At 47.9% G+C, this 12608-nt stretch overlaps 1 protein-coding gene across 1 annotated transcript; it reads right to left on the reverse strand.

The window, feature by feature from the left end:
- Window positions 1–8287: 8287 nt before the first annotated feature.
- On the reverse strand, window positions 8288–10079 carry Spn (sialophorin). The gene is made up of 2 exons (XM_036174135.1): window positions 10022–10079; window positions 8288–9646 (listed from the first exon to the last, which is right to left on the reverse strand). Exon 2 carries the CDS (start codon window positions 9623–9625, stop codon window positions 8438–8440), a length of 1188 nt encoding a protein of 395 aa, XP_036030028.1. The 5' UTR covers window positions 9626–9646; window positions 10022–10079; the 3' UTR covers window positions 8288–8437.
- Between the last annotated feature and the right edge of the window lie 2529 nt (window positions 10080–12608).

Raw genomic sequence — 12608 nt, forward strand, 5'->3', positions numbered from 1 at the left:
CTTAAACAAACAAACAAACACACAAACACACAAAATCCTTCCCTTAAAGGCTGAACCTTCCCTTCCACTGTTATGTCTGAAGGGTTGAACTTGGCAGTATTGGCTTGGTGGCAAGCTCCTTTACCCATGGAGTCATCTTGCTGGCCCAGAGCCAGCTTTTGGGAGGTATGTATACCATGCTCAGGAAGGAGAGCTCTGTCCTGGTGGCCTATGATGCAGGCAGACCCTCCCGGACAGAGTGGCCTTTCAAGAGGATCTTGGTTGTTATGAAGAGTAGTACCACAGATATCCTTTCACAATTGCTATTTCGTTTCCTTTGGATTTAAACCCACAGTGAGGTGGCTGGGTCGTACGGCCATGCTGTTTTAGCTTTTTGAGGAGCCTCATTCTCTCTTCCCATCAATCCACATTCTCACCTGTGTGAGAGGCTTCCTCATTCCAGCCAGTACTTCTTGTCTCCTACCCCCCACCCCTTTTTTTAAAGGCATGTATAGGTATTTTGCTTGCATGCGTGTCACATTCTTGCAGTGACTACTGAGGCCAGAAGAGGTCACTGGACTCCCCTGGAACTAGATTTTCAGATGGTTGTGAGCCACCAACCATATGGGTGCTGGGAATGAACCTGGATCCTCTGGAAGAGCAGTAGAATGCTTTTTCCTTTTCTGTTGTGTGATCTTTTGATTGCATTCTGATGCTCCTGAGACTGACATAAAGTCTGTTTTGAATCAGCTGGTGGAGCTGGCTGCAGTAGGGTGGGGCTTAGAGAGTCTCAGCCTCTTTTGGATGGAGGAACAATAGTGATAGGAGGTCCTGGTGGCTTCCCCGCCGCTTCTCTGGTCATTCAGGTTCTCACCATGATATCTGGCTCCCAGGTTTTTATTGATAAAGAATAATTAGATAAACACATCATCTGGCGTCCAACTCAGGGCACAAAGTCACAAGATAGCCACCCGCCCTGGCTTTGCAGCCACTGGAGCTACCCTGGCTCCCCCTTCCTTGCCCCAAGCCCTCTGAGCTGGTCTGGGATTTTCCTGTTGTGGCCTCTCTACAGCCGCCTTCCAGCTGCCACTTACTCCCAGCCCCAACTCCACAGGCTCCAAACCTCACAAGTTCCTGGGCTCAACCACCACACGCTCTCAGCTCCCAGCGATGCACAGCACTGTAGCTGCCCTCAAACAGGCTGTTCATCATCTGTGTTCTCTGCCTAATTGTGATGTGCAGTGACAGCCAGCCTCCTACTTCATTGTCATCATCAACAGATCTGGTAAGACATGGGGGCATTCTTAAGGGGTGGGGGCAATTAGTTTTAAAAAGTTTTTTCCACATTAAAAATGAGTAGTATTATGACACAGGAAGTTACATCTCTGTATAGTTCCACAATGGATGGTTTAAATATGGAACAATTAAATCAAGGGATAATCAACTTAGCTGGGATTGACACAATGTCAATTATAACCATTATCGTTTTTGGTAATTCATATTTTATCCCTAAAAAGTTGTTTGATATCAGTGCCAAATATGAAAAATTGACTGATAAGGTACCATCCTTGGAAAGACAAACTAATGAAATTAAGAAAAATATTCACACACAGACAGAGGAGTTTAGAGCAGAAACTGCTGCACCATTGAATTATGAAACTGAAGAGGAGCATCCCAAGGTTATTAGAAAAACAATCTTAATTTATCTAGTTACCATTCAAGAACAACCACCAGATGATAGGCATCCCCAAGGCTATTCAGAAGTTAACTGGAATCCTATAGAAATGTTGGACTTGAAGACATTTAAGGAAGCAATTGTTTCATATGGTATGCATTCACCTTTTGTTAAATTTTGTTAAATTCTTGGGCCACTTGGAACAGAATTATTCCATAAGACTGTAAAGATTTAGTTATAGCAGTATTGGAAGCTGGTCCTCAGTTACAATGGAAAACATGGTGGAGAGACAAAGGTAGGGTCATAGAACAACAAGGTAGGGCTAGAGGTTATGAGATCAAATTCTCAGTGAGGGATATTAATGCTGATTTGCAAAGACAGATTTGATGATCGAGCCTTGGCTCTATACCATATAGCAGCTTTGAATGCTTGGGACAAGAATGAAGAATCAGGAAAGAGGACCGAGTCCTTTGCTAAAATTATACAAGGCCCAAAAGTAGCCTTCACTGATTTTTTTTTTTTACATTGATTGACTCTGCCTGTAAATAGAATGATATCAGACCAAGAAGTTAGACAAATATTAATTGACTCTTTGGCTTTTGAAAGTCTAATTCAGAATGTAAAAGAGTTATCAGGCCTTTAAAGGCAAGATCAGCACCCATAGATGAATGGATTAGAAATACAGCTGATATTGGATCTCATGCTTATGATGATACTTGGATAGAAGTGATTTCTAAAAATTTTAAGAAAAATCAAAAGGTTAGATGTTTTAATTTGTGGTAAATAAGGTCATATGAAAAGGGATTGTAGACAAGGCATTCTAGAGACAAAGTTTATTCTATAGATTATCTAAACAGAAGGTGTGGCAAAGGCCAACATCAGACTAATGAATGCAGATCCACATTGGACAGGCAAGGTAACTCTTTACCATTGGGAAACACCTTAGAGGGCCTCCTGAAGGCCCTGTGTTGAATTTGGTTCAATCATTCCCTGTCAGCTTTGGGGAAACTTCTTAGTGCCTGCTGTAAAAAAAACCATACTACTCTGGATGATGGAACAGCTTTAGAAGATAAAACAAATTTTTCAGGAGAAACCATAAAGAAAATATTTTGGCAAGCTCCTAAATAATCAAAGACTAAAGTTAAAAATACAAATAAATGGTGTTGAAATTGAAGGTTTAATAGACATAGGGACAGATGTAACAATAATTACACCAAAATCTTAGCATCTAAACTGTCCTCTTCAGGAGGTAAATGTTCAGCTTCTAGGAATTGGAACTTTATCTGAGGTAAAACAAAGCACAAGATGGGTCAGAAGGACAGATAGGAAAATTCAAGCCATATGTGGCTAACATAGCAATGAATTTATGGGGACATGATTTGTTACTGCAGATTAATACCCAGATTAACATTCCTTCATTTTTCTTTCTTTTCTTTTTCTCTTTCTTTCCTTTTAAAATTTTTTACACAGGATTTCTCTGTGTAGCCCTGGCTGTCTTGGAACTTGCACTGTAGACCAAACTCATCACTTGCCTCTGCCTCCTAAGTGCTGGGATTAAAAGTGTGGGCCACTACCACCTGACTGTATCCAATGCTCTCAAAGACTAAGCCATCTCTCTAGCCCCATCTCTTATCTTTTTGAAAGTATCCACTCTGACTAGGATGAGGCACCATCCCAGTGTGGCCTGATTTACTTCAGGATGAGTGGTATGAACTTTTTCCCCCTGCAGACCTGCAAGTTTTCTTTTGAGAAATGTCTATTCTGGTCTTTAATCCTGGCTGGATTATTATTTTTTATGTACATGAGTGTTTTGCCTGCATGTACGTCTGAATACCATATGTGTGCCTGACGCCTGTGGAGGCCAGAAGAGGGAGTCTTGTCCTCTGGAATTGGAGTTGCAGACAGTTGTGAGCTGCCATGTGGGTGCTGGGAATTGAACCCAGGTCCTCTAGAAGAGCAGCTGGTTCTCTTAATGGCTGAGTGATCTCTCCAGCCCTGTGATTATTTAGCTTTTGAACTATTTGAGTTTCAAGTACTCATCAGTAGAAAAATAGATAAGAGAATATGTGTGGTTATATATGCAAGAATACTATTCAGTAATTGGAGTACTGTTTTAGTAAGTGAAATCTTGTCATTGGTAACAAAATGGAGGAGTCTGGAGACATAACATTGAGTGAAATTACCAGACTCAGAAAAATACTATGTGACCTGAAGCTGCTATGGTGGTGACACCTGTGTGGGTTTGAGCAAGAATGGTCCCCACAGGCTCAGGTATACAGCTCAATGCTTGGTCCCCAGCTGGTAGAACTTTTGGGGAAGGTGTGGCCTTGTTGGAGGAGGTTGTCACTGGGTGTGGACTTGGAGGTTTCTAAAGACCACACCACTCCAGTTGTTGTGCATTCTCTCTCTCTCTCTCTCTCTCTCTCTCTGTGTGTGTGTGTGTGTGTGTGTGTGTGTCTGTCTGTCTGTCTGTCTGTCTGTCTGTCTGTGTCTGTCTGTCTGTCTCTGCTTCATGGCTGTGTCTCAAGATGTAGGCTCTCAGATACTACTGCAGCACCTCCTTGCCTGTTGCCATGCTTCCCACCATGATGATCATGGACTCACCTTCTGAAATTGTAAGCAAGCCCCCAGTTACATACTTTCTTTTATAAATTGTCTTGGTCATAGTGTCTCTTCCCAGCAATAGAACACTGAGTAAGACACCCTGTGATCCTAGAATTTGAAAGGCGGAGGCAGGAGGATCAAGAGTTTGAGGCCAGCTTGGCCAACTAAATTGAGACTCTGTGTCAGTACTGTGTGTGTGTGTGTGTGTGTGTGTGTGTGTGTGTGTGTGTGTGTACATATATTCAATTATATGTGGAATCTGAAAAAGTAAATCTTATTGAGTAGAGTAGAATTTCTGAGAAGCTGGAGAGAGGATGCTCAGGGTACAGAGCTGTGGCCAGGAGGAGGAAGTCCTACCATCCCAATAAGCATGACTATGGGCCATAGTTTGGTTTTGGAGACAGGTTCTCACATAGCTCAGGATGGCCTTACACTTGCTATGTAGCCCAGTATGATCTTAAACTCTTGATCCCTCTGTATCGTTTTTCCAAGTTCTAGGAGCTCCATGTTTGTGCCAGCTGGGCTGGCTCATAGTTTATGTTTCAAAATGACTAGAAGAAAGGATTTTGGATGTTTTGCTATAAATAAATGTCTGAGTTGACAAATAAATGATATATGTACCCCCATAGAACTGAATAATTATTGCAAGCCAATTCAAAATAAAATAACACTTTAGCCAACACTTGGAAGGCTGACAGGAGAGTGAGTTCCAAGAGACCTGGATTACACAGACACTGACTGTCTCACAACAAAGCAAAACAGTAACTCCAAATAAACCTCACCTCCTCTAAAACATGAAAGCAGTAGCTGAACATGGTGCTGGAACCTGCAGGGAAAGCAGGGACCCAAGGGGAGGAGCAAGAGGCGGCAGCCAGGGGACACTGAGGTAGCAAGCACAGAGGAGTGAGCTGAGGATAGCTCTAAGACGTGTTGCTAGGCAACTGAGGAAGAATGGCAGTCACTGTCTGCAGAGGTATCTCCATCTCAACACTCTCAGAAGCCAACTCAAGCTTTCCACGACCCCGACCCTCTCCACAGCTCTCTTAAGAGACATCTGTTTTGGGGGCTGGAGAGATGGCTCAGAGGTTAAAAGCACCAACTGCTCTTCTAGAGGTCCTGAGTTCAATTCCCAGCAACCACATGGTGGCTCACAACCATCTGTAATGAGATCTGGCGCCCTCTTCTGTGTACATAATAAATAAATAAATCTTAAAAAACAAAAACAAACAAACAAACAAAAAAAAGAGAGAGACATCTGTTTCACAATAAGATCTCTTTAAGATTTATTTATTCTTACGTGTATGGATGTTTTGTCTGAATGTATGTATGTGTGCAACATGTATAACCAGTGCCCTTGGAGGTCAGAAGAGGGCACTGGATCTCCTGGAGCTGGAGTTACAGACAATTGTGAGCTGCCATTTTAAGTGCTGGGAACAGAACTTGAGTCACCTGGAAGGGTAGTCAGTACCCTTGTCCTCTGAGTCATTTCCCAGCCCCCTCACCAATATTTTCCATAACTGTAAAAGTGAAAACATTTATTGTGTAAAACTTGAGAACCACAGAAAAGTAAGATGAAAATCACACTTAAATTCCCCACCTTTCAGCAGACCACACTAACATTTGGGATGTAGTTTTTATTACAAAAGAGAACCATACGTATTTACAAATTAATGACTTTCTTTTTCCCATTCCATGTCAGCTGCAACCATTTCTGAGGTCATTACAGTTTCTGCAAACATGGCAAGGCCGCCACGAACACAAGCCACTTACAATCACTTCATAACCGATGGAGCTGAAACTGCTGCCATGTTTTACATTTCCCTGTTTCTGTCTACCTCTTTTTTTTTTCTCGTTCTGGTTTTACCACATCTATTGCTGGCTTACTGATTTTCCTCTGCTCAGCTGAAGGACATCCATCTATTCTGCGTCCCTTGTGTTCCCTGCTCCACTTACTTACATACATTTGCATCCTCCAGGTCTTGTGCTAAAAATGTCTCCCCCTTCCTAGCTTTCAAAGCCTCATTTCTTCATTCATTCATTCATTCATTCATTCATTCATTCGTCATTCATTTACTCATGTGAATGAACACTGAGCACCTGCTTCTGCCAGGCATAGGAAATGGGATACGGCCAGACCCTGGGACAAACACAAGGCCTCCTGTCTTCCTTCAGAAGCAATATGACACTTCCTTCTTTTGGTGCCCTTGGACCATTTTCGTCTGTCACTCACAACATTCTGACCCCCTCTGGGCCGATATCCCGCTGTCTTCCATCCCCCCCCCCCCATCTCTACCAAATTTCCTTCGGTCCTTCCTCCCTCCCTGCACCTGAAAACCAGAAGTGACTTTGGAACTAGAGGGAGCCAGAGCCCTTGGCCTCTCAGTTTGGTGACATTATCCTCTAAACCTGAAATTGGGGCACTCTGCTTGGCAAAATCTACCACAACAGCTGCTCTGTCCTTTAAGGGACATTTGCAACCCATTTCTGCCGTCTCTGTCACAGTCCTCCACACAGCCCCTAGTGAGCAGTAGAAACGGGTTCAGTGTGGCCCGTGGGTTCCCATCTCAGCCCTTCCTCTTCCCCACAGACAGGGAGGGAGCAGCGACAGCTCGATGTGGTGGCGGCTCATCTGTACCCTTTCCATTCCTTGTCTCCCCCGCCTCTCCCACTACATCAGGTGAGCCACCTGGGCCTCCACTTCCCACCTTCTCTCCTCTCCAGACCACACACAACCACCCTCACACATCTCTTTTTGTAGGTCAGTCTGCTCTCAAGGACTGTGCTCTCTGACTCAACAACTTCCTCTTGCAAATCTCCCCCAGCAACCGCCTCTGGACCGCATGCCCTCTTGGGCTGTAGCCTGGGCGGCTATCAGAAGCCGAAGGGTCAGAAGCAGCACAGTTAGGGTCTGTCCTCTCTCTCTATCTCAGACCCCCAAGGAGTCCCTGGCACCTACGTCCCCGCCCCCCCCCCCCCAACCCGGGGCCTGTCTTCTCACCTAAGTCTCTCCTACTCCACTTAGAAAGGGGAAGGGCTTCAGCCTGGGAATGAAAGAGGAAACAGACAAACGGAGCCTATAGGGGAAATGCATCAAGACGGTGTGGGGGGGGCTCAGGGGTGGGAGGAGTGTTTGGCAGCACATCCCTGTTTTGAGCCGACTCTCTCCTCTTCTTGCAAGTGTGCATGGGGTGGGTGGGTGTTGGTAGGAGGGAACCTTTGAGGTGAGGATCTGGCAGCTTAGCCCCATCAAGCTTGCCGTCTTTCAGAGGCTACAGACAGATTTAGGTTCTCCGCTGTTTCCACCTTGTCTGAGCAAGATGAAGAGCCCTGTGTTCTCAGCAGCTCCTGTGTCCCTCACTTTTGGGTAACACTTTCCCAGTCCTTGCCCTGCTCTTCCCACCCACCATCTGTACTCACCAGTACTGCTCACAACCATCACCCCAGTCAGATCTTGCACACACACTGCACCTCTGAGTGGACACAACAGGTGCGGGGCTTCTTAGAACCAGAAACTCTCATCTCTTCCCCAAGGAGTAGTCAGTCTCTGGCCGCCTCCCCTGGCAGCCCAAAGCCAAAGTGCTCTGGGGAAGTCACAGGTCACAGTTCGCCCAAGAGCAAGCTAGATGGCCCCATCAAGCTCTGAGCTGGCCCCTGAGCAAATAGGAGTCCCTAAGGGAGGAGGGAGGATGGGGGGCAGGTTAGGGGTGTGGGACGGGTGGGGGTGGGGTGCGGTGGGGAGGGTGTGCCATGTTCTTCACAAAGTTTCATCCCAGGGAGTTTTCTGGTTTGTTATTTCATTCTTCTTATCAGATCCCAGCATCCCAAGGGGGATCCTTAGAGGAATTGTGAGTCATCTATGATCTCCTCGTGGAGATTCAGCAAGTGGTTCCAAAGGGAGCATGGAGGAGGGAGCGGGGAGAGAAGGGAGGGATGGATGGACGGACGGACGGATGGATGGACGGATGGACGGACGGATGGATGGATGGACGGACGGATGGACGGACGGACAGATGGATGGACGGACGGACGGATGGATGGATGGATGGACGGATGGACGGATGGATGGACGGACGGATGAGTAAATGCACTTGGTTAACAAATATTCACAAGGGTAGAGTGTGAGGATGTGAGAGCAGGATCCAGGCTTAAGGAGCAGGTCGGATGAAGACATCCTGTTGCTCATATGCTTTGAGGTGCAGCCCCGTCTTTGGCTTCTGGCCCATCAGAAGTGGGGGTTTCCACAGCCTCATCCTCGCTGCCCACCAGTGGCTCTTCCTCCCCCTTTTTGGGACCTGGCCCAGACTTCAGCTCCTCCAGTACTAAAGAGCCCTGGCGAGATTTCCGTCTGCTGAAGAAAGTGGTGAGCATGGGCCGCTGCCCCGATCCCTCTGTCTCCGGGGCCCCCGAGCCCTTGTTCCCTGCTGGCCCTGATGCTGTTGCTGTTGTAGCCTCTTCATCAGGAACCTGGGCTGGCCCAGCCCAAGCATCCACGACCCCATTGCGCTTTCCTCCTCTGTTCAGGGTCAGGGCCCCAGTCCTCCGATTCTGCCTCCGGCGCCACAACACCAGCAGCGCCAAAAGGGCCAAAGCCAATAGAAAGGCCACAAGCACTGGCACTAGCAACGTGCCACTTGATTCCCGGCGTGGCTTCCTGGAGGTTACAGGCCCTGGGGTAGACATTGTGGATATTTTTATATTGGAGACTGGGGTGCCACCGGCTACGCTAGAACTCTCCACAGAACCGGTTGCTATGGTGGCAGGGAGTCCATGAGTCTCACTGGAGAGCTCCAGAGCCCCAGTAGTCATGGTGACAGGGGGACCACTGGACTTGGAGCTTACTGTTGTAGACACAGAGGGTCCACCGGTCTCCTTGGAGCTTGTTGTCATGGTGACAGGGGGTGCACTAGTCCCTCCAAAGGTGTCTAGTGAGGGAAATGTCTCAGTTTTGTCTATCACAGGATTGGCTGTGGTGGTAGGAGGTTCGCTGGTTACATCTGATGCTTCTGGAAGCTGCGCTGATGTCATATTGGAAACTTCCTGGGAGGGCGTGGGCTCTGGTACAGGAGTGCTCGTGCTGGCATCAGTGGGAGCCCCAAGGGAAGTGGGAGCCCCAAGAGAAGACGATTCAGTAGTTTCAAGGGAGATTGGGAAAGGCGTGTGTGGGGTCTGACTCCACGTGCTGGTAGTCTCCTGAGGGTCCTCTGCCTCTGGTCTACTAGAGATTGTTGAGCTGACATTCAAGGCCTCAGAAGTAGTTGGGACCTTGATATGTGGGGTAGTCATCAACATCGTTGTGTTCTGCAGACCTGCTGGGCTGCTCAACACCTGGGTCCAAAAGCCCCCAAAGAGAAAGAGAAGCAGGGCCATTTTCAGAGCAGGAGCTGGGACCTGAATGTAGGGAAGTCACAGAAGAACACTCAGGGGTTGGGGAGGGAAACCTGGCCATCACCCCTCCTCCTGCCCACTTCCCTGCCAACTGCCAAGCCCAGCTTGTGGTTTAACGGTTTTTTTTTTTTTTTCCATTCTTGCTTTTACTATTATCAGAAGCAGAAAGGGACCAGGTGGTGGCAGAGACTCCCCACCCTGGCCATGGCAGCTCAGACTCCAGCAGCAGCCGTGTCCTCCTGGCCTTCGCTCATTCTGTTCCAGCCAATGGCCCTTGACCCCTTTTCCCATCACCCTGCTCCTCTTTTCAAACTGTAGGTACATCCCGTCATCCTCTGAGCATCCCCGCACCCACCTCTATCATACGGGTGGTCTTACCAGCTTAATGGATACAGCGGCACAGGGTCCGGGAGAGCACCTCTAGCTCCTCCTAAGGTTTGGTCAGGACTGGGGCAGACTGAGCCCCAGGGGGAAAGGAAGTGGGCCTTGGCTCCACCCACTCCACCCCTGCATCCTGCCCCACCCATTCCTACTCCCACAGCTGCCTGGGCGACCCAGGGACTCAGTGGAGGCATGAGGAGATGCTCTGGTCCAGAACGGGAATTTTCAGTTTTCACTGGGGTATAGAATGTCAAACAGTCAGAGCTGGGAGATGAGATGTGCTAAGGGCTACAGGACAGAGAGGAGGAAATGAAGGGGAGAATCGTTTCCTTTCCATCTTTTTGTCCCTCAAGCTCTTTGGCCAGGACCTGAGGTGGTGCATTTCCTGCAAAGAGCTCCCAGGAAGTAGCCCCAACCCCCACCCCCCACCCCCGAGCGCTCGCCCTGCACACACACACACACACACACACACACACACACACACACACACACACCCGACTCTGCTCATGGTCCTGAAAGGTTTTTCAGGTGCTGAGCCCTGCCAGAGCCACCAGAAGCTGAGGTCCCTCCAGTGGCCCCCAGTTGAGGCCAGTACTAACCACTGCATATCCTATAGTCTTAGAAAACCATGGGGGCCAGAGAGACGGCTGAGAAGTTGGGAGCATGGGCTGCCCTTGCAGATCGGGGTCAGTTTCAAGCACCGGCCTGGTGGCTCACAACCACCCATAATCCAAGGAATCTGACACCCCCTTCTGGCCTCTAAGGGTACCAGCATACATGGGCACAGACAGGCACTCATGTACACAGAAGAAAATAAAGTAAATTAAGATTATTGCTGGGAGCACGCCTTTAATCTCAACACTCAGGAGGCAGAGCTAGGTGGATCTCTGTGAATTCCAGGCCAGCCTGGTCTACAGAGTGAGATCCAGGACAGACACCAAAACTACACAGAGAAACCGTGTCTTGGGGGAAAAAAATAGATTTATTTACTTTCTTATAAAAAGAAAACTTCGGCAGGGCGGGAGGCAGAGGCAGGTTGATCTCTGTGAGTTCGAGGCCAGTCTGGTCTCCAAAACGAGTTCCAGGAAAGGCACAAAGCTACACAGAGAAACCCTGTCTAGAAAAAAAGAAGAAGAAGAAGAAGAAGAGAAGAAGAAGAAGAAGGAGAAGGAGAAGGAGAAGGAAGAAGAAGAAGAAGAAGGAAAAAGCCGGGCGGTGGTGGCGCACGCCTTTAATCCCAGCACTCGGGAGGCAGAGGCAGGCAGATCTTTGTGAGTTCGAGGCCAGCCTGGACTACCAAGTGGGTTCCAGGAAAGGCACAAAGCTACACAAGGAAACCCTGTCTCAAAAAACCAAAAAGAAAGAAAGAAATCTGATATAAAAAAGAAAACTTCTAGAAAGAACTCTACTAAGAAATTAGCCAAAAGTCTTCAACTGAGAGCGAACTGGAGGTTTGGGACCATCTTTGCAATGCACAGATTGACCCCAGCCTTGGTGCCACACGCGCCTCTACTCTGAGTGCACCCCAGCCTTGGTGCCACACGCGCCTCTACTCTGAGTGCACCCCAGCCTTGGTGCCACACGCGCCTCTACTCTGAGTGCACCCCAGCCTGGCCACACGCGCACCTTGCGCCTCTACTCTGAGTGCACCCCAGCCTTGGTGCCACATGCGCCTCTACTCTGAGTGCACCCCAGCCTTTGGTGCCACATGCGCCTCTACTCTGAGTGCACCCCAGCCTTGGTGCCACATGCGCCTCTACTCTGAGTGCACCCCAGCCTTGCCTGAGGGCTCTTTGCATTCTTTCTTGGAATGACTTCTGTTGTCTGACTTGAGTTAGGAAATGGATTCTTTTGGTTGTATCTGTTTGGGAGCCTTGCCTTGCCTTCTAAAAACTCACAACTGGCCGGCAGTGGTGGTGCACACCTTTAATCCCAGCACTTGGGAGGCAGAGCCAAGCAGATCTTTGTGAGTTCGATGCCAGCCTGGTCTACAGAGTGAGTTCCAGGACAGCCAGGGCTGTTACACAGAGAAATCCTGTCTCGAAAAACCACACACACAAAAAAAAAAAAAAAAAAAAAATTCATAACTGGTTTTAATATTGTAAAAAAAAGTTCTCTACACAATAAAATACTAGAATGGGGGTGACTCTCCTTTGAGGAGTCCGTCCCCACTCTCTCGGGCATGTCTTTCTGACACTGTTTTTTCTCTGAAACATAGTGCCTACAGATCTACATTTTAAAATCTCAAAAGTTGTCTCAATAAATAAATAAATAAATAAGAATCCCAAAAGCAGAAAAGAATTTTAAAATATCTACAACTTAAACCCAGATTCTATCACAACAAAAAGACTGAGCTCTGCCCCTGGCAGTCTGGGCTCCTGCTGTAGCTCCTCACTGTTGACATGAGACTCCAGGACAGACGCAGGAGTGCACGGCTCCAGGACAGCAGGCAATGCAAGCGTTCCTTTGCACGGATATCCCATACTCAAGAGTCCTGGGAGACACAACGGTCCAGACTTCTGTCCTGCACATAGTAGGTCCACCCTGGAACACCAGGCTTGGGGTGAGGCGCTTCATTCACAGT

This window comes from Onychomys torridus, chromosome 1 (genome assembly GCF_903995425.1).
Source record: "Onychomys torridus chromosome 1, mOncTor1.1, whole genome shotgun sequence".
Taxonomy (NCBI): domain Eukaryota; kingdom Metazoa; phylum Chordata; class Mammalia; order Rodentia; family Cricetidae; genus Onychomys; species Onychomys torridus.